This window comes from Saccostrea cucullata, unplaced genomic scaffold (genome assembly GCF_032062105.1).
Source record: "Saccostrea cucullata isolate Sc308-1 unplaced genomic scaffold, CSIRO_AGI_Scuc_v1 ctg406, whole genome shotgun sequence".
Taxonomy (NCBI): domain Eukaryota; kingdom Metazoa; phylum Mollusca; class Bivalvia; order Ostreida; family Ostreidae; genus Saccostrea; species Saccostrea cuccullata.
This window is the reverse complement of record NW_026930103.1, coordinates 102,864-124,411: the sequence shown is the minus strand read 5'-3', so window position 1 is coordinate 124,411 and position 21,548 is coordinate 102,864. Positions and strand designations below refer to the sequence as shown.

The window sequence follows — 21,548 nt, the reverse complement described above, 5'->3', positions numbered from 1 at the left end:
AGCAACTTCTGTGACACAGGACCTTGGTTTATATGGTCTCATCCAAATGACAGGTCTCCACGTCCCACAATAAAACAAGTCGAAGGCTGAAAGATCTGGGCGAACATTGGTTTGACAAAACATTATCTTTCTGTTGGTCCAAAATATGCTTTTACTGTTCATGACGTGCTGGTTGGAGCGTTGTCGTGAAGAAAAGCATGTTCGTGATTCTGATTCCTTCTTCACATAAACCTTTCAATTGTGCTTTCTAGACTTGTCCAGAAATTAAACAGCCTCTCCAAATAAGAATCTGAACAACAAGACCACTTCTATTGGGGTAAATGGCCATAATTCCTTGTGCTCTTGCAATTCTTTGCTATTCTCAAACCTTTGGTCAACTGCATATTGTATTTTTTTCTTTGTTGTTCAAAGCAATGGTTTCAGGTTTCATTATCAGTTATAATTTCAGACAAACGTGGATAACCGCAATTTTTTGTTAAAAAAAAAATAGCTGTGTTGATATTCTTATACACTGTAAAAAAATAACTAGTTAATGTCACGAAGAAAACTAGTAGATTCACCGTCCATACAATCACTACCTTAATAGTAGTTTTACCGGATATTGGTATATATTTACTAGATAAGATTAGTAAATTTAGAATTGATGCGTAACTTTCACTACGTATCTAAGTATCTATACGACCCCCGCTCCACAACTCACTATCTTAACCAGTAAACTGAAAGTTTACTAATCACGACCAACGCTTTACGAAACAAACTGGTTAAATTCACTAGGTTTTTCTTTCAGTGTACACGCTGTCGTATATACTAAGGGTGATCAATGAGTACTAAGCATTTTCTTTACAACAATGTGTACTACCCCCAAATTATGCCTTCCAAATTTGCTACATGTATACACTGTATGAGCCTTGAAGTCAATCAAATATCATTAGTGATAATTTGTTGAATTTTGGCAAACATTACATCGATGGCTGTAAGTCCCGTACACTGTATGTACCGGTATATATAAAACAAACACTGGTTGCTGTATATATCACATATTTTAGTGAATATTCCTTGTGGATTCTTACCAAGTTCACACAAGCTTTAATGAAATGTCTAACCACTCTTGTTTACTGATTCTTTGCCATTCATTGTTAATGCAGTGTCTCGAGTACCTCTTGTTTACCAGCTTCTCACAAAAAACTTGATGATGAAACGTGGTCACATAAATGCTTATCAGTTTATTAAATATTCAATCATGTGAGGACGCAAATGTTTTCTATGTTATGTCATAGAGTTTAAGACATAATTCATTGAGCAGCCTTCGGACATATTTTCTAAAATATTTTTAAAATATATAATACAGCTAGATTTAGTCTTTGTGATGTATTATATGACTTTTGCAACAATCAAGCCTGTGGAAAGATATTGTCAAATCATGAATAGTAATTTTCTATTAGTCCTGTAGCGAGTATCCTACAGAGAATATCCTTAATGCCTAGGTCACATTTAAGCCGATGGTCGGGCGATTAAATTTTCTGGTCTTGTCGGCTGAAAGAACATGATCAGCCGAAACAAGTATCGGGCGACACGGAGCAGTCACATTAATTCTTAGAAACACCGATGACTTGGATAAATAACAAAAAAAAAATCTTTTCTTTAGAAATCAGCAATATTTTTTTCATAGATCTATATTCAAATAAGGTGACGTGAGTAATGTTTGCAAGGCAAAGTGGCAGAATTTTATAAGATTGCAACTCAATGTTAAAATGTGTGCAAAATTTTGTATAGAATTGCATAAAAACATCTATGCAGCAAATAATACTTAAGATTTCTTTATATCTTACGGATTAATTATAATTAATGTTATTTCCGTTCAAAAAATATATATCAATCCATGCATCAAAATTTTGTTTGTGTTATGCATCCTTAATAGGTAAAATATTCACAAGTCGACCAACCGTCGCCCGATCATCGAGCTCTGAGCTACAGTTTGATTTTAACCATCGGCCGAAAATTTAAACATCCTTATTGTCAAACGACGGACGACCGACTTAGTAAACTGACTGCCGATAGTCGGACGATGATCGAAGGTTGGTCGACAGATAACTTCAAGTGAAGAAATCGGCAAGCGATGCAGAAAAAATTATAACTTGGACCGATGGACAAAAAATTGGTCGGCAGACAAAAAAAGTGGTCAAAATCGGGCAAGACAACGGCCGATGAACTGCCGACTGTCACCCGAAGAATCCCATTTTTGCTTCAAAACCCGTCGGCCGTTGGTCGTTTTTGGGAATGTGACTGGGGTTTTAATCAGAGGTTCTCTGGTAGTAAATAAATATAATTTACTGCAAATAACTTTATATTGTACATTGTATTGTTCTAATATTTTCTGTATGTACATTGTATTTGTTTACTAAATTAAATGTTTATTTCGGTCTTTTTTGGTGGCCCGCATATTTTATAAAGGCGTTACTTTATGAATCGAAATATATTTCCTAACAAAATTTATATTAACTTATAGAAAAAGACAAATTAATGAATTAAAAACATACCATAGCTAGTCCGTGATATGGCCTACAAGCAAACAAATCATACTAAGAAGATTACATATTAATATAATTTGACGGGTCGGTTTTTTCAAGTAGTATATGAGGTATTAAAATATGTCTTAGTTGAAACTTCAACAAGTACATGTATATGTATTATGAAACCGTAAAAAACACGTTAAAAAGGAAATAATGTTAATTTATTTTTGAAATTAACAAATCTTTAAAAAATTAACAACAATTTAACAAGAATTACTTTTAATGGAATGATAAATATTATGACATAACTTACGTTTGTAATACAACAAAGAAAAAACACCGCAAGGTGAAACATATTTCACCCTTCGTCTTCGCCCGAAATGTGAACTTTTTATCCACATGTTAAACTTCGTGTTAAGTGCTTGTTTATTAATAGTTTAATGAAACATCCGTAACAATTTCTAAAGTATTAAGGGTAACTGGAGATAAAAACCTCCGCTACATGAGAATTTTAGTGGGTGGGCATATCAGTTACGTTAGAAACTGTCTTGTACCATGCTTCACAGTTATTTACATGTACAAAGTCCTCCAGTATTACATCGTAATCATGGAAACAATATTTTGTTAATTTCATCTTTTTCTAGCACATGCGCTTTCGAGAGTCGATGAAAGCGCATTTTTTAAAAACTAAAATATCGTAAACAAAATTACACCCAGTAACATTAAGTCGTCTTGTACAGAAAAAAAACCCCGGTAAAAAGTACAATAACTACCGTCAATAGGACGAAAATCTTAATGTCATGACAGCAAAGAAAAAGTCATGAATGGTTAAAAAAGCGGGAATAAACCTTAATTTCCTTTTCGTCCTTGTGGTCAACCGTTTGAACTATGTGCCGTCTACACTTTATAAGATGCATGATACCATTTTTCCCCTCATTAAGTCGTGTTTATCTGTCAACGTAGATTGCATTTGTATGTTGTTTGACACCTTTGAAAACGATTGTCTCGATAATACATAACTAGCGAACTCATAATTAGCATGTACAACATGATCACGTGACATATAATCTATATGGGAAACATGGCAACTTCCATGTGTAAAAAAAAATAAGCATTGCAAATATGATTTAAGAACGGATCTTTTACAAACCATCAGGTAAGGTTATTAGAATATTGTATTAACAATTCCCAATCATATCCAGATAATTTTTTTTTGCAACATGATAAATGTTTTATACTGATGAAAAAAATGACTTCTATAGTCATTTTCCGCAGGTTTACTAATAATTTCAAAATAAACTTACGAAAAAAATGAAATAATTAAATATATTTTTTAAATTTCTCAAATATTCGTTCGTTATATGATTTATGCATCGGCAATTTTCACACCTTTTAATTTAGCACCACAGGGAATTACATATCAGCATATTCTAATTATCTTTACTTGTTTTAGATTATATATAGATAATTTTCTGTATGATATGACTAAATATACAGCAGCCCGTGTTACTTTAGTAATTTTTTTTATTAATCTTCCGAGTTAAAATTCAGTTTTATAATAAAAGGGTTATCTACTAGTAAGCTAAATGAGAACGCAAATAAAAAATTAATGAAGTCATTTTGATTTCAAGAGAGTTCCGAAGGTCAACATGGCGTGTAAATTCGAAGCGAGAAAATAAGTTGAAATTCCTTTATATACTAAACATACATTTTTGAAATATGAAATATCTCAGTAGTGATCAAAATTGCTTTGACTAAGCAATGAGATTTTTACAGACAAAAAGCACACTAATCCTTTTGTTTGTAATTTTCAAACCCGCGCATCCTCAACCTTTTCTGAACTCATGCACAGATAAGAAAGTTGTCTTAAACAGTTTATTTCAATGCCAAAAAATGTAAGCTAACTTAATTAAGGGTTAACTAAACACCGGTTTTGAAAAAAAAAAATAACCATAGCTTTGAAGTTTATTTTAAATCAAATCCTTTAACGCATAAACGTACAGAAGACCATAGGGGAATATTTCTCATATCCTTATGTGATTCCTTATAATTTATTTTTTTAACGAGATCTTTTAAAGCCTGGTGATTGGAGACAAATATTCTCTTTCATCCCTATATATATTTAAAAGTCCTTTAAAATGCATTTTTCATCGATTTTCGAATTATTTCAGAGATGAAATGGAGGCAATTGGCAGTTTGGTATGGATTCATCTTGACTCTTTGCATCGTGTCAGCACAAAGAAGTAATGATACCTCTTTTTTCCCTTTCTTTCTTTTTCTCTATTTCTCATCCAAGATTCTTTACCTAAAATATTAAATTTTGCAAATAAATGTTCTTAAATTCATCATTTAAGCAGACACCGGTCCAGAGTTTGGATTTGCCCAAGCATTGAATATCGGAGGCAATATTGATCCTGATCCATTTGGGACTGAGTCCACTTTTAATCCACTGCCAATCCTTGACGATCTAGTTAATGTGCCACTAGATTTCTTGGGAGGAACAACAATGAGGCCTCCAGATTTCTCCTTAGAAAGGATATTTGAGAACATCACTCCACCAGATGTTTCTGCCAATGACGGTTTATTTACTGGTATAAATTCTTTCAATGATATTTTGTCACCAGATGGAATGGTCGACTTTCAACTTCCACCAGGAACAAATGGAGATGTCTTCCCTGTAAACAACTCAAACTCTATTCCAGACACTAGTCAAACTAGTGGTGAACCCGTACTTCCAGAGCTCCCTGATTTACAGTCAGTGATGTCTATGCAATCTCCGCCTTCGTCTCAACAAAATTCCCCGTCGCCTTCCACAAACCAACAAGAGATTAATCCTAATTCTTTACCACAGAACTTTCCTCCTGGGCAGCTATCAGTACCGAGTAGACCTAATGCCCCTTCATCTGTTATAAATGACTGGTTATCATTTACTTCAGACCAGACACAACGACCCCAAATAAATGATCAACTAATTAGAGGTGCTACTGATTTACGGTCTACATCATTTACTGGTGATCAAAATTTAGGAGGTAACATAGCAATTAATGACAATCAGATCTCTGGAATCAATAATGTACAGAACGACATGTGGTTAGATAACTCGCTGTTTAACAATCCAAATCTAGGCGATCCGTCCGATGTTTTTGGAAATATGAACATTCCAATCGACTTTCCCATTGAAAGAAATTCTGCACAAAGTGGGATAAGACAGCAACAGAGACCTTCTCTTCCTTTACCTGAAATAAATACAAATCAGAATCGTGCTCTTCAATTGTCAGTTCCAGAAAACCAAATTAACGGACCGTCTGTGAACAGACCATTTTTGCCATCGTTCAATCCTCAAAGCAGGATTCCATCGGGATTCGCGTCAGGTCCTAACTGGAGAGAACCCACTGAACCTACACCACCAGTATTTCAGGTGGGTGGAGGACCACCAGCCCAACAGACTCAGATTAATCCTTCCCGAAGAATCGACCCATTAAATGAACAAATCCTCATAAGAGATGTCTTCCGAGATTCTCCGTCGTCAGCACAAAATAGCAGAATCAGGTCTAGGATTCTAGAAAGGGAAAATGCTATCAGCAGCCAAGCTCGAACACTGCTTTCATCTCCAATGCCCATTACTCGTCCATCTCGCGTCAATATACCAAGTCTTTCGCAGATATTTGCTGGCCGTCAACAATCTCAAATGCCACCAAGAGCTGGTTTAACGGCCTTTCAACAATCTCTTGCTGCTCGAAGATCACCATCACTAAATATATTTCAAGGAACTCCAACAAGGCCAACAGATATGCAGTTGAGACCATTGCCAAGGAATCCTTTTCTTTCATCAGCAACAAGCAACCAGTTTAGACCCACTTTGCAACCTCTTCCCCGTGCAAACAATCAATGGAATTCTGATCGAACGGTTGCACGTGCAGTACCACTTAGAAACCAGGAAGCAGCACGCTTTATAACCGATCAGCGTAATATGAATAGAAACATGCAAGTTTGGACAAGGATTGAAGGTAGAACACAGAACATTGCTGGACAAACACCTTTTCCACGCGGTCAATTAGGGCGTTCAAATTTGGCCTTTAGACCTTCCAACCAGTTTCGTATTAACCAAAGACTGCCCGAATCACTTCTCAGAGGACTTCCTATCCCTAGACAGAGACAAGTCTTACGTTCAACTCCATCGACACCAAATACTTCATCAATCAGTTCTCGGCAACTACCATTCCGACTTCAAGGCGCTTCGCAATCACCTTTCGAAAGAAATCGCTTCCGAAATTCTCCGATCCAACCTTCAATTACGCCAGGATTACAAGCACGACAACAAGGGAGAGAATTCCCGATTGGTACCCAAAGATCAATACAAGGTGGGCCTCCTTTTGATCCTCTTCTCTTCCTTTCTCTTCAAGACTCTTTTCAACCTCCTCTTGACTATGAACTCTTTGATATCTACGAAGACAATCCTCTACTCTTTCTTCAAGATCTTAATATGCCTTTGACAAGCAATTTAATTAATCCGTTATTAGAAATTTCAGGCGGACGACAGCGTGAAAATCAGAGAAGACGACAGTTCCCTAGAGGACAAATTCCGAATCGAATGGTTGTTGATCTGCCGCTTAACCAGCAGACGACTAATAATCCATTCGGAATACGACAAGTGGCTCCACCTGTCTCCCCATTATTAAGGAACGAAAATATTCCCTTTCTGGGTTCAGGGTTCTTTAATCCCAGAATGATGATGCTGGCTGACATAAGAGTGAAACCATCTTCAAAGAAAAGAATAAAACCTGTATCGAAACAGAATGCAACACAAAATCTATTAGAAAAAGTCAATCTACAGGGTTTAAAGAAAGTAGAGTATATTAATACACCCGTGGTGAAAGAAAATAGGGTATTTTGATTTTTATTGCCAAATAGGTAAAAGTGTAATCTTTGTTTATGTAAATGAGGCGTTCAATTGTATATTTGTATTTCTACTTTTTCCATGATTTCAAAGAAAGAAAAGAAGAATGATATGTCAAATGAATTTTTAAAATTATTTATTTGAGTAAAAAGTTATTATTGGGAAAGGAATTTGCTTCTTCATTCTATTGCTCAGAAGCTATTGATCCACATGGTTGTTATTTATTAAACCTTTATCATAAATAAAACTACGTGAATTTGTTTGAAGCATTATACTTTCTTTTATTCCTTTTACATCCAATTTAGAAATTGCCTTTATTTAAAATGATCTGGTCAATTGATTAGGTTTTAATTTGGATTAAGGTGCATCATAAAAGGTTTCAATAGGGACATCGAGAAAAATACCTAAAATGGCCATCAAACTTTTGCTTCATATAATTGCATTTTACATGAAAGGATGTAAGGTTGGACGAAGTCCTTTGCTATGGTTGTTTAGAGTGTTGGAACTATTCTTTTCAATTTGATTATGTGTGGCTGTATCCTATCGCGACTTGTGAATACCACAGCACGCATGCACAGTCACCCTTTTAAGGAAAACAGATCAGAAGTACGCGCCTATAGAGAGATGCAAACATTTCAAAATGAAAGTTTGTCATAGGGATTTGTTTGTAATTTTCCTGGCTTTAATTTTGACACTTAGTGGTAAGTTACATATACTTATGGTTATTGGAGATAAGTTATATTTTAATGCTTCTTGTTTTTAATGGAAACTTTATGAACCATTTTAATTTTACTCCATAAGGAAGTGTCAATAAAAATCTTTTCGCAAGGAATTTTAATGAAAATACGTTTTTTTTTCAAAAAAATTCAAAAACTTCTTCACAAGTTTAATTGAAATGAAAAATGGACTTTCTACAGTTATTTTAAAGCAAATCTGTTATATCACGGTTACAAATGTAATATTTTATGCAAAGATACCAGATTTTCAGATGCAGGGATTTATCCTAAATTTAAAGATAGCAATTAAACGTTTTCAAAATAATAATCCTAAATAAACAAGATTTTCCAGCTTTGTTTTCAGTTACTCTAAGTAGAAATTATTTCCTGTGGCATGGAGTGCCGGAATGGAGAAACAAGCTAGCCCTGAAAGACATCGTATGGCAATCACTGGAGCGTAGTAAGATTTTCTGCTCCTACCGTTGCCTGCAGGACCAGTCATGTGTTTCGTTTTTCTACCAGAGCTCGACAAGGTACTGCCAGGGCCATTCCTCTGTGTTTCTACGCCTGTCTGATGCAAGTAGCCAAGATTCCCCAGATACAATGTATTACAAAAGTAAGTTGTTTTGCTTGTTTTTTTAAATTTGTTAATGGAACTGTGATTGAGGTAGGCACACAAATGACCCACAATTCTATATGAAATCTCACTCCTCATAGCCATTGGTCTGAACCAACATCCGAAGTTTTCAGTGGTTCTTGTTTCATGCCCTGTTCACAGAATTGTACTGTTTGGAGGCTTTTATTTTGGACTGATCACTGCTTGTTATCTTCATCTACTTCATTGATGAAATAACAAGTAGTATTCCTTCCAGATTTTAGTAAATTTGTTTGAATTGTTTGAAAAGCCTTAATCAGCTTGTAAAGTCTTTTCATTGGTAATCAGTGATTAGATTATATTGTAAGCTTTTCTTATAATCTACAAAAACACTGAACAGATTTGATCTTCGTTTATTTATAATACATACAAGTGTTGGAAACAATACATTTCAACAAACTGAATCCTTTCTTATCAATGACTTACTAGTATTCTACAAGCACAGTTAAAATTGTGATAGTTTTAAATGACAGATGCTTGTTTTATTTTAATTCAAAGTGTAACTGGAAGCAACATGAGGGTGCAAAGTGACCATTTTATAAAATGTCCTCAATTCTGATGAAATTTAGTCAAATCTGAGATAAAAAGAGAACACAGCCTTGCCTACTTTTATCTGAGACCTGAGATTTTCATACAAATGGTGTATATCATACTAGTTTGTGACTAAATAGGCAACCTTTTTCTCTGTGTTTTCTGAAACAAATTGCTTGAAAATTAATGAAAAGATGAATACAATTTAAAATTTAGTAAATCTGGAAAATAATCAATTTTTGTGACCTTCCTGTAATCTCTCCATACCCTGTAACTTAAAATCAATACTTGTTTGTTGCAAGGATGATACTGTAGAATCACATTTTCTGAGGGGTTAAATAGTTTGTGGTTTGAAAAAATATAACGGGGTATGGGGAGTTGATTTTGTGGTTGAAGAATTGTTCAGTAATAATACATGTGAAAAATTGTATTTTGTGGAGGACATAAATCCCTGGGTCTCTTCATACCTTGAAAATAATGAAAATTAAACCCCCATGAAAATTAGTGATTTCACAGTAACTTACAGGATTTTAAGTTGAGGTATCACAATGTTAGAGACACCCCAAACCAGGGACCAGAAAGGGGCCTTAGCCTATCTTGTTCTTTTAAGAAATTATAAAATAATGTATTTTAAAAACTTTTTATTAAACATCCATCACCATTCAAAACTCCGACAACATTTTATTATCACAGCACACTCTGAACAAAAAACAAACAATGAGATCAAGTAATATTATGAATACAAAAAATACACAGATCATTAAAATAAGCCAACAAAAATGCCACTAAAAGGCATGGTGGGATTGCAAAGCATATGTCTACAGTATATACATGTATAAGATAAATAAAATGACTTAGCAAATGTTAAGCATTAAATTAAAGCTATTTAATGTATTACATATAAAAATAAAAAAAATTTAATTGCAAATGTAATGAGGAAAAACTTCTCCTTACTGATCTACTCAATCCATAAAATCAGAAGAAAAACAAGGGCACCACAAAGCGAAGCGACCCTTGGCAAAGAGCACATATCTACATATATATAAATCAAGATAGCATTAGATATGGGTCCTGATGCAAATTACATTACAAATGCAATACTGTATCCCCTCCCCTTTGAGGGGAAAATAAGTAAAGCTAAATTACTATAACATTAAACGGTTTGTGATTTGCACATAAGCAAAACCACACACTCACTAAACATGCTAAATGCTTCAGATCGAGATTGACTGGAATGTGAAACATGAATTTGACATACATGTATAAGCGACAGTAATAATTTAAAATGTCATTTCATGTATTTCAAAAAAAGAAAAAAACAGACAGAGACAATGTCTATGCTTCTAAAACAATTAAGTATTAGAAAATAAGATACACAGTGTATGGCACGAGTTTACCAGTATTACACAATGCCCGTGTACTTCTTGTTTGAACATCTTTTACCTCATGGAGTGTCCTTACAAAATACAAACATTACCCTCTGTTTAGAAATAAATCAAAGCTTTGGGATCCTGTTTTCTTCAAGCAAAAAATCAAGAACAAAAAGGAAGCACACACACATAAATCCAGTTCCTTTGAGATTTGAGAATGCTTCAGCTTTGCAATGAACACTTTTAATGCCCTACCCTGGTTATGTCATTTACACATACTTTCATAATATAATCTATGGAAATTGTGTTTGTTTGGAGTTCTCTATAAGCTTCTTGAAAGAAATCTGCATTTGAATATCCATGATCAGAAATAAAACATGGAATGAACTTGGTGTGTGGTTTACCATCTCCTAATCTAATGAGAAAGCTGATATCGGAGGGCACGATTCCAACTTTCTGTGCGACAATACCTAGATAGACATCATCTTCTCTAAAGTGAGGAATATAGGGGATAACTTTTTGAAATGTATTTATAGCAGCTTTGTTAAAGAACACTGTTCCTGAGGGTATGTAAGGAGGAAAACAGTCAAAGGGATAATCTTCCCACGACACATAATGTTTGTTAGTGTAATCACGGGTGGGAAATGGTTTTTCCACTAGATATCCACTATAAAGATATTCCACATTACTGCTGTCAACAGAGCTAAGATATTTCAAACTGTTTTCCATGTTAACAAACATATCATCATCCACAAACAAAACATATTTTGCAGAATTACAGTATTTGGTTATCCAGCTGAATGCCATCTCCATTTTGTAGGTGTTGCTCCAATAATTATCCTGGAAATCTTCTTGAATTATATCCTTGAACACTTGATTTTCATATTCTATTGATGCCTGCTGGACTTCTGAATATCCAAGAATAAAAACCAGGCGTCGGTTTTCTGATTTGGCTTCTTTGCCCCATGTCTGTCTTATGTATAGCCTATTCTTGTAGTTATGAGTTGCAGATTTTACAAGCGTTAGAAGGTAAATGTCCTCGTTCTTTTCACACACCGTATTAGCCACAAATTTATATCGAAAAGGATGAACGTTTAATGGATCAATACTAATGTTGTTCAAGTTTTTGAACTTGTAAGGAGTGTAACCAAAATCAGTTTCACATCCAAAAATGATTTCATTATTTCTCACTGAAAAGCACTTTGTCACAATAAATATCACAAGTCCTACGCATAGAGTTTTGATTTGCCATTTTTTATGACGACAAATTTTTCTGATGAAGATGGATAAGATGGCTCTCCGTACTCTGTAAAGAAAGAACCTCTTCATGTTACTTACAATTTTAGTGTTTGTTAAAGATGTCTGTTAATGGGTTATGGGTATCTAAAGTTCTGCCACTTTAATATTTGCACTTTTATACACCAGAGGTATTATTTTAAATTTTGCACTTGCTATTTATAAGACTCAATTTGAATTGCAAATTAATAATAATAAAAAAAAGATTCTACCGTAATAATTATATTGCCATTTTCTCTTTTTTATGATTTTGACAGAACATTCTGCATACACATTGGACAACTACAAAAATTATCCATTGTAAAGTACCATACTCCATTTCCAGTAGCATGTTATATATTGATAATGTTTTTATCATTGAGTAATACCCTAATGGGGAAAGTGGGTGGATATTTACATGCATATATATTGTGTTAATGCAGTATGCTTTTTTTCTATTTGGTGTGGTTGTCAGCAAGGTTTGATTGCCAGTGGCCAGATAGCTCAGTCAGTAGAGCACCAATATGTAACTGGAAAATTCAGGGGGGCCAGGTCCAATCCTGGTCTGATCTGTTGCATTTTTCTCCTCTCCTGTGCCATGCCCTGGAATCGACAGGTGAGAGGCCTGCCAGGGATGAGCATGGATTAGGGTCTTTGAGGGACCAAAGACCTTTAAGGAGGGAGGAATGTGGCAGACAGTCGGGTTGAACACCAGTGGCCAGATAGCTCAGTTGGTAGAGCACCTGACCGGAGTTTCAGTGGGCCCGGGTTCGAATCTCGGTCTGGTCTGCTGCATTTTCTCCTCTCCCATTACATTTGGTGCCATGCCCTGAAACTGACAGGTGAGAGGCCTGCCAGGGATGAGCATGGATTAGGGTCTTTGAGAGACCAAAGACCCTTAAGCAGGGAAGAATGTGGTGGTCAACCGAGTTTGATTGCTGGTGGCCATATAGCTCAGTTGGTAAAGCACCTGACTGAAGATTCAGGGGGACCAGATTCGAATCCTGGTCCAGTCCACTGTAATTTTCTCCTCTCCCATTACATATGTAATTCATATACAATTAACATAATATTGGACTGGATAGAGAATATGTTACTCATTGAGAATGGTAAATACTTTACAACCCTGGCTACCACTTCATGTGAACCAATGACAAGGAAAAAGTCTTTTCTAAGAGTTTATTTAACATTTGTGAAATTATTAGAGAATACATAGAGGATATTCAATGTTTTGTAGTTGAATATGGAATTTATTTCACGAGTGGGACAGGAGTTTTGATATTTTCACGAGTGCTAAGCACGAGTGAAAATATAAAAAAAATCCTGTCTCACGAGTGAAATAAATTCCATATTCAACTACAAAACGTTGAATTTTCTGTTTATTACATTTTAAAAAAAAGAAATCTTTGATTTTTCCTTTGCCTCTGTCTTTTTGTAATACAGTCATAGGCTCGTGACGTCAGAGTTGGGCGGTTGAGACGTCATAGCTAAGAGAAGTGAAAACACTGTAAATATGGATTTAGCAACATATTTTTGGTAAATTTGACAGTTTTAATTCGCTGTCAGAATGCTTTATTTATTTCCATCTATCTTATATTAGGTCAAGGAAGATTTTTTTAACAGCAATCTTCGTTATGGGAAGGGAATTCGAGAGTTTTCCGGCACTTCTGATATTCGTCACACTGTGACAGGATATCATTTTGATATCCTTTCACACTGTGACAGGATATCATTTTTATTCAATGAATAAATTACAGTATTTCACAGGTAAAAATGTAATAAAAACAATGATCGTATAGTGGTTAAGAGCAAAGAATATGACACTTATCCTAAAGCGGCTCGTGATCGTATAGTGTCTCACGATCCCTCCTAGAACGTTGCTCCGAAGAGCCCTGCTCTGAGAAGTGCGGCCCAGAGGAGAGCGAGAGAATGAGCGCCTGGTAAAATTAGACTGTCATTTTTATAATGTACAATACATAATGCTCATTTACATATGAAACAAACTGATCAGATTCAAGTAAACAAGTTATTCAATAAATTTGGTCAAAATCCTAGAACTTTATAATATAAACATAAGCTGACAGTTCAGTGTCCTGGTATTGTGCAAAATTTAATATTATGTTAAAGTAAGTTTTTGCAATGTTTCGTTACTGTTCCTGTATTGATGTCCGAAGATAGATAAACATCCTGGTTGATTACAGATTAACTGGTTTGTTTACTTTTACGGAAAGGTATTACACTTTCACATCCCGACTGGATTATAGGTCAGTGCACTCGATCATGAGTACATTTTAATAAGCTTATTTTATTTTCTTGATTAAAATAATTGTCTCAAACTCCATAGGTTTACATTCATCTTTTGTGCTTTCTATTTTGAAATAATAGCTTTCTCAAAAAAGTCAAGTTCTCCAAAATTAATTACCGTTTACATATATGTCCAGCCTCCATGCAAGTTGAAGGACCTCCTGGAATTGTTTGTGTAGAGAGACCAACGAACTTCAACATAGTGTATTCTCATCTTTCACATTTGCACTGTTGGGTGTTGAAAATATCATCACTCAATAGCTTCACACTGCTCTAAGATAAAAAAAAAAATTTAGCTATAAACTGAAAATAAACTATTTAACTAGTTATAATAACAACGTTTACTTGTTTACAAGGGATTTCAGTGCATCAACACTGATTTCATCTAATAACGAAAAAAATTATTAATAAGGCAGGTTTACAAAATTCAAAGTTCATCAATGTTATAATGATTATATCTGTACAAATATGCTATTAATTAACATGTTATAGAGATTTTTTGAAACATTTGCCTTACGATTCGTAAGTTACGAACTTGATTTTTTTTACACACACACGCACTTATAAGTACATTTTTAAAAGCCATTAAATCTTGTATCGCAATCCTTACCTCGGGGAAGTAAAAGTAGCATGATACCAGTGTGTACTGTACCGTTAAAAGTATGAATAAACAGTTATTTACCTATCACTATGGGCAGACAACTACAATCAATTAAATACTATTACCCAAGTTTTTCTGGACTGAATTCCGGAAATATCTTCCAAATTGTAAGCAAAAACATAAAATAAAATAAAATAAAATAAAATAAAATAAAATAAAATAAAATAAAATAAAATAAAATAAAATAAAATAAAATAAAATAAATAAATAAATAAATAAATAAATAAATAAATGAATGAATAAATAAATGAATGAATAAATAAATAAACAAATAAATAAACAAATAAATAAATAAATAAATAAATAAAATAAATAAATAAATAAATAAATAAATCAAGCAAGCAAGCTACCAGTCAATCAATATATACATGTATCTACTTTTTAAAGGGATGATCCAGATATCTAGGCATACCGTATAGCTGACGAGATGGTTCCAGTAATTGGTAATGTGTACGCAATTTTTGCAACGATAAAAATCTTCAAATTGGGAAAAAATGCTGATTTTTGCGTGTCATTCTTTTGTTTTTTTTTTGTTTTTGTTTTCCAGTTGCATGTAAAGGGGGGCCTTCCTACATCTATGTCCGTGGCGCCAACACCTGCTACAGCGTGAAAGAGAAAAGAGGATCGTGGTTCACGGCTCAGGCTGATTGCACTTCCGAAAATGCATGGCTTCTGGATTTGAGTAACGATCGAATTTCGTCTCAACTAATGAAAAAGTTCAATGAACATCCCGATCCTTGTATGTAACTTTAATTTATAAAGCAGGTTTTTTTTTTGTTTTAAATAAAATATTTTCCAGGAATTTGCAATTGACGGTATCAATTCCAACTTTTGAAGACCAGAAACGTAAAACAAAAAGTTCGTGCTTACAGCGGAAAATATACACAAATTGTCTTTTATTAATTTCAATCTGAAGTTGAAAATGATTATATGACAATAATCATTTTCAAATTCAGATTGAAAATTAATAAAAGACAATATTTTGATTTACTGAGTATTTTGGAAATTAGTGTTATCTTTAAAAAAAAAAAAACATATTTGAGCTAACTTCACCTATTTAGTGGGTGAGTTTTCTGTCCAAAATTATCCAGAATCAGCTGCTCTTAAGTCTTTACAGAATATGTGAATTTTCACAATTACACGGGACTTCAATTTTAAGCAATCGCAAATTAACTTCAAAACAATACTTAGTTATATAATCTTGACTTAGCTGCAGAACTGTAGCTTTATGGTTTTATATATTAGTCTTTGACCAGTGGCCACTTTCGTCAAAGATTAATATATAAAACCATAACTCTACAGTACAGTTCTACAGCTACTTTTGAATTTGACCTTTATTTGATCTCAAGATACATTGTATAAAGTTGAAGCTTTAAAGTATTTTCTATCATATGAGCAATTTAACTTGAATCTAGTACATTTTATGAAAATTTCACATAATTTTTATATTTTCTTTATGTTGACGTCTCCTTATGAGTGAAAAATTCTTCTCGAGAACTCTTTCACACATTTTAAGTGTAATTTTAACGCAAACAGCGAATTTTACATGTTTAAAATAAGGGAATTCTTAAAAGATTCGCTCTTATAAATCCTAAATTCTCATTGGCTGTCCAAAAATAAAATCTATCAAGGTCAGTAATCATGGCGGATAAATTCAAGTTGTGATGTTGATATAGGCCTACAGGAAAAATAACAGATATATATGGATCGTTATGTAAATTTTTGGTTAGATTTATGTCTTGCATAACTACATTTTTGGAATCCAGTTAAGAAATGTTAATAAAATAGGCATTTAATTTGAGCCGAAATCTGTGCGGGAGCGATTCACTCCTGCATTTGCACCATTACGGAGATCCCCCCCCCCCCCCCCGAAAAAAAAGGAGAGGGCTACATTACTGCAACTATACTATACTATGCCACACTCTTCATGTTTGAAAGAAAAACCCTTTGCAGGTCAAAAGTTCATATAATCATGGTTTACTGGTGATAATCCCAAGTTCTCATTTAGGTTTTGAAATGACAATTCATATTTTAAGTCAATATATAATTAAAAATATTCCTAATGATTTAAGGTCAAATTTATATATTTTATTAAAATGCCTAAATATTTTTCTGGCAATAACTTAGTCCTCTTAGGGATTTTGCAATGAAGGTCAAGGTCATTTTTTTCAATATTTGCATATATTTATCCAATCTTCTACCCTCTTCTTTTTCCTAAAGTGGCACGAAAAAAATTCAAACAGGTTTATTTCAAATAATACTACATGTACATGAAAAGTGTCTTCTTTTATTATTCATTTTCTCTCTATGTAATGAAGACTAAAGTTATTCAATAAAAATTATAAAAGTTATTTTTACATGTGGGATTTTTGACATTTATTGTTGACCTTGACCTTCTGACCTTGTATTTTAGTAGTTGAGCCCAAATTCAACAAGTTTTTTTCTTCATTTTAAATCTCCACTTGTATGGAATTGACTTAATGTATTCAAATCATAATCTAACATAAAAATGCTGACATTGAAACAGATGAACTAAGGAAAATAATAATTATTTAGTTTAGTTTATTTGCATCATAGAATACACACACACACACACACAAAATACATTACAAAAACTATAGTTAACATATATTTTACACCCAAATGCCACACATGATTAGCTTTACTCTAACTTTGCTTTTCATTTTTGAAATCCCATCATCTGAAGCCATGGTCCGGAGTCTGCATATAGCTCTCAGGAGAGGATCATACATTTTGGCCGTGGTTAGCAACGATGCTGAAACCCCTCCCTATTACTCCTCTATTTTCTTCATTGCAGATTTTGCCTACTTTTGGTTCTGGATTGGATTGACCATACAGTCAGACGGACACTTTATTTGGAGTCATTCACAACAACCACTAAATGGGTCAGATTTTTGGTTACCAGGGCAACCAGATAATGCTACTGGGAGCCAGAACTGTGTCTACATGAGGAATCATGATGGCCGATTTCTTTGGGATGATATAGACTGTTCGATGGAATTTATCGAGTTCATTTGTCAGTCTGATGTTGTTTAAATCTCACAAACCAAATCCATGTTTATCTTCCCAGATATGCCAAGTATAACACATATTCACTGAATAAATCAATGGTACTCACTCACAACTCATTAGCTTTATGATATTATGATGTCATGTGTAAAATATTCACTAAATAAATTAAGGCTAATATAATTATAATTCACAACTCCTTTGCTTTACTGCTGTGTATGCATACCTCCATGATTTTATCAATTGTTAAATTTTTGGAATGTGTCTCATTATAAGCGGATTGAAACATTTCTAATGTGGTGTATCCATGATCAGAAATCAAGCAAGGCAAAAATTTGAGATCTGATCTATTATCACCTAGTCCAATGAGAAAGTTAATTTTTGATGGTGTAACTCCGGCTTTTTGAGCAACCATGCCTAGATAGACATCGTCCTCTCGAAAATGGGGAATATGAGGAATGAGTTTTTGAATTTTTTGGATGACAGCCTTGCTGAAAAATACTGTTCCTGATGGTATATATGGTGGGAAACAATCCAGCGGATAGTCCTGTCGGGAAATGTAATGCTTATTAAAGTAATCCCTTGTGGGAAATGGTTCTTCCACCACGAGCCCACTATAAAGATTCTCCACTTTTCTCTCATCCACTGAGTGAAGATATTTTATAGTATTTGGCACATTTAGATACATATCATCATCTACAAACACAGCATATTTAGCATTAGCACAATGTTTTGTTATCCAGTTAAAAGCCATTTCCATTTTGTACGTGTTGCTCCAATATCCGTCCTGAAAATTTTCTTGGACAATGTCATTAAATTGTTGAGACTCAGATTCAACCTGTTTCTGGTCTTCTTCATTGTATCCCAGGATAAAAATGAGTCTCCTATTCTCTGAGTTACTCTCATTTCCCCAAGTCTTTCTGATACAGTTTCTTTTATAAGAGTTTTTAGTGGCAGACTTTACCACAGCTAGAAGATATACCTCCGGAATTGCATCACACAAGGAATCTGGTAAAAGTTTTAACTTAAATGGGTGAATGTTAACGGGACTAATGGTTATATTGTCTAAATTGTCAAACTTGTATTTGGAATATCCATAGTCTTTGCTACATGTGTAGATGTTACTTTTGTATATCATGTGTCCAAAGTAACAAACACTTATAATGCACAATATTGAAAGACTAAGAAATAGGCGATTCAAATTCCTAATGTTTGAGTAGCTATGGATGAGGCTATGAATTCGCATGGCTGGGACAAGCCTGATGGATCTGAAAAAAAAAAAATGGTCAAGTCAATCAGTTCACAATTATTAAATGTTTATGCTTTTGAAAATGTAAGTATCTTTTCTAAAGAAAAGAGAAATTCAAATGGTGTGCAACATGCTGAGACTTATATGTGCAAGAAATACAAGTGTAAATGAAAAAGTATTTGTCATCATGAGCAATATTTTTAAAAAGAGCAAAATAATGCTTTGACTAATTACTACTACATAATACTTTTGGAAAATAGAGTCTTATAAACAGTTGATAAATATTGAAACCAACTCAGATTTACCTGCAAAATCTAATAACACATCTAAGTAACATCATGACTAAGGTTTAAACCTAATGTGAATCCTGGCAAATTAAACCGTTTCTTTTGTTAACCCAGAAAGCAATTCGCGGTAAAAACGAGTGCAGAGTAAGTTATATTGTGCAGTACATGTACACAACAAGGTCGTTTCCTGTCCTGCTCCATCCAAATCGTAATTATGGAGTTCATATAAATATAGATTCAGTTGAAGCCTTATTAATTGTGATCATTTGTAACTAGATATATCTGATATACCTCAAACAAAGCTACACACCTCGCTGAAAACTTTATCACCACATATCATGTACACACACAACCCGGAACCAAGTAAATCGAAAGTACGTGAAACTATTACTCAAAACGTTTCGTCAAAGCATCCGGAATTTTTCAAAAATCTGCTATTTCTTAGGCATTACAGTGATTACTATTTGTTTGCCATGTAAAGTGGGAGAATTTTGTCACGTAAAGCAGAAAACGAAATAAAGTCGTTTATCTACATGTAAGCGCCAAAGACTTTACGTAAAATGTTCCTGTATATAATGCATTTCTATTCGAAATCAGTCAAAAATATTTAATCAAATTCTGTTTGTTTGTGTCATGTATCCTTAAAAATGGATTTGATGCCCCCGTAATCGAAGATTCGAGGGTATATATTTTAGTTTAAAATATATTTTATTCATTAAGAAATGGATTGAACAGCAGGCATAAATGCCTATGATCGTTCTCTCCATAGGTCAAGGTACAATGACAAGTACATGTAAACATTGAAAAAAATGTATGAAGAGTAGATTATCAATTGGTACATATTTAGAACTAATTCAGAGAGAGAGAGAGAGAAATGAGTAGAAAAAAAAAAATGATTTAACAAATAGATAGGAAAAATAATAATTATATAATCAAATATAAACAACAGAAAAGGAAAAAAAATATATATATATATATATATATATATATATATATATATATATATATATATATATATATATATATATATATATATATATATATATATATATATATATATTGTCGTGTCCGTTTGTCTGTTTGTCTCTTTCTGTTTGCCCACAGAAACTTGACTCTTGCCAATAATTCTAAAGTGGATGGGACTATATGGATTTCCTGTTTGACAGGTGTACGTATTCCTTTTGACATGACCTATCTCCGGGTACCACCAAATTTGACCTCTTCAACATGACCTTCGAGAGTTTTACCTAAGTACTTTTACAAAAACAAAAATATCAAACGTTAACCTTGACCACAACTTTTGAATAGGTGTTGCTGGGCTTTCATACTCCATATGGGTATATATATCTATTGTCGCAAGACATTTCAACGGGTATGATATGTTTTGCCTTTTAACATTGACCCTGAAGTTTGACCCGCTTTTTGAAAAACTTTATCTAATTTTGGCCAAACTTTTGAATTGTTAGTACTAGGGTTTTCATATGTCTAGGGTACATGTACATTCCTTGTGACAAGGTCCTCTTTTGATCTCTAGACCTTGACCTTGGACATTGACTGGCATTTGAAAAAAAAAACTTCAACCATCGCTAGTAGATGCCATACAGTGGCATCAGTGTTTCACAAACAGATTTTCTTTTATCTATGTATTTTATTTATTATAGTGAAATATTAATGTTTTGTCTATATAATGTGTTGTTTGACCCATGCAACAGTGAACAGAAGAAGCCAAAAAATTCAGATTGAATAGAAGTAGAAGTCAGTGGTTGTATCCGCAAAATTTTTTTCGCTGTCCTTCCACTCGACAAAAGTATGAAAAATAAGGCATTCCAACTTCCTTATTGAAGACGTATCACTACATAAAACACTCCGGAAATACAGCCATTTTTCTTTAGTTTCAATCCTTACAGGACTAATCACACAAACCGGCGATTCTTTTTTTCTGTACATATAATAGTAGTTCCCGAAAATTAGGAAGAAAAAGTTCTTTTAATCTTAAGAAGGGCGCGAGCTTATATAATAGTAGGCCTACTTTATTTTCAGATAAAGAAGTACTTTGACATCCC

The 21,548-nt window shown here is 33.7% G+C and overlaps 4 protein-coding genes across 6 annotated transcripts; 2 read left to right on the top strand and 2 right to left on the bottom strand.

The window, feature by feature from the left end:
* Window positions 1–4,683: 4,683 nt before the first annotated feature.
* On the top strand, window positions 4,684–7,507 carry LOC134282912 (uncharacterized). Its single transcript, XM_062765339.1, has 2 exons — window positions 4,684–4,753; window positions 4,865–7,507. The coding sequence occupies exons 1-2, from the start codon at window positions 4,684–4,686 to the stop codon at window positions 7,402–7,404; spliced, it is 2,610 nt and encodes an 869-aa protein (XP_062621323.1). The 3' UTR covers window positions 7,405–7,507.
* A 309-nt stretch (window positions 7,508–7,816) lies between these two features.
* Window positions 7,817–17,976, top strand: LOC134282911 (lactose-binding lectin l-2-like). The gene is made up of 4 exons (XM_062765338.1): window positions 7,817–7,865; window positions 8,488–8,739; window positions 15,467–15,658; window positions 17,738–17,976. The coding sequence occupies exons 1-4, from the start codon at window positions 7,817–7,819 to the stop codon at window positions 17,974–17,976; spliced, it is 732 nt and encodes a 243-aa protein (XP_062621322.1).
* Window positions 9,206–14,946, bottom strand: LOC134282835 (beta-1,3-galactosyltransferase brn-like). The gene is made up of 3 exons (XM_062765221.1): window positions 14,869–14,946; window positions 14,377–14,531; window positions 9,206–11,985 (listed from the first exon to the last, which is right to left on the bottom strand). Exons 2-3 carry the CDS (start codon window positions 14,457–14,459, stop codon window positions 10,923–10,925), a joined length of 1,146 nt encoding a protein of 381 aa, XP_062621205.1. The 5' UTR covers window positions 14,460–14,531; window positions 14,869–14,946; the 3' UTR covers window positions 9,206–10,922.
* LOC134282863 (beta-1,3-galactosyltransferase brn-like) lies at window positions 17,465–19,836 on the bottom strand. Of its 3 annotated transcripts, none has more exons than XM_062765250.1 (2): window positions 19,796–19,836; window positions 17,465–19,217 (listed from the first exon to the last, which is right to left on the bottom strand). In XM_062765250.1, the coding sequence occupies exon 2, from the start codon at window positions 19,193–19,195 to the stop codon at window positions 18,140–18,142; it is 1,056 nt and encodes a 351-aa protein (XP_062621234.1). In that variant the 5' UTR covers window positions 19,196–19,217; window positions 19,796–19,836; the 3' UTR covers window positions 17,465–18,139. The 3 variants fall into 3 exon arrangements, with proteins under 3 accessions (XP_062621234.1, XP_062621233.1, XP_062621232.1); XM_062765249.1 differs by having other exon boundaries at window positions 19,777–19,822; XM_062765248.1 differs by lacking the exon at window positions 19,796–19,836 and adding an exon at window positions 19,504–19,763.
* Window positions 19,837–21,548: the final 1,712 nt, after the last annotated feature.

Excerpts from the sequence above, each read along its gene's own strand:
- LOC134282863 (XM_062765248.1), bottom strand. The coding sequence starts at position 19,538 with ATGATGTTACTTAGATGTGTTATTAGATTTTGCAG. Across the intron at positions 19,218-19,503 it reads TGTGTTATTAGATTTTGCAG|ATCCATCAGGCTTGTCCCAG; the intron begins GTAAATCTGAGT and ends TTTTTTTTTCAG.
- LOC134282912 (XM_062765339.1), top strand. The coding sequence starts at position 4,684 with ATGAAATGGAGGCAATTGGCAGTTTGGTATGGATTCATCTTGACTCTT. Across the intron at positions 4,754-4,864 it reads CATCGTGTCAGCACAAAGAA|CAGACACCGGTCCAGAGTTT; the intron begins GTAATGATACCT and ends TCATCATTTAAG.
- LOC134282835 (XM_062765221.1), bottom strand. The coding sequence starts at position 14,459 with ATGTTGAAGTTCGTTGGTCTCTCTACACAAACAATTCCAGGAGGTCCT. Across the intron at positions 11,986-14,376 it reads GCTGGACATATATGTAAACG|AGTACGGAGAGCCATCTTAT; the intron begins GTAATTAATTTT and ends CTTTCTTTACAG.
- LOC134282911 (XM_062765338.1), top strand. The coding sequence starts at position 7,817 with ATGGCCATCAAACTTTTGCTTCATATAATTGCATTTTACATGAAAGGA. Across the intron at positions 7,866-8,487 it reads TGCATTTTACATGAAAGGAT|TTACTCTAAGTAGAAATTAT; the intron begins GTAAGGTTGGAC and ends CTTTGTTTTCAG. Across the intron at positions 15,659-17,737 it reads CAATGAACATCCCGATCCTT|ATTTTGCCTACTTTTGGTTC; the intron begins GTATGTAACTTT and ends TCTTCATTGCAG.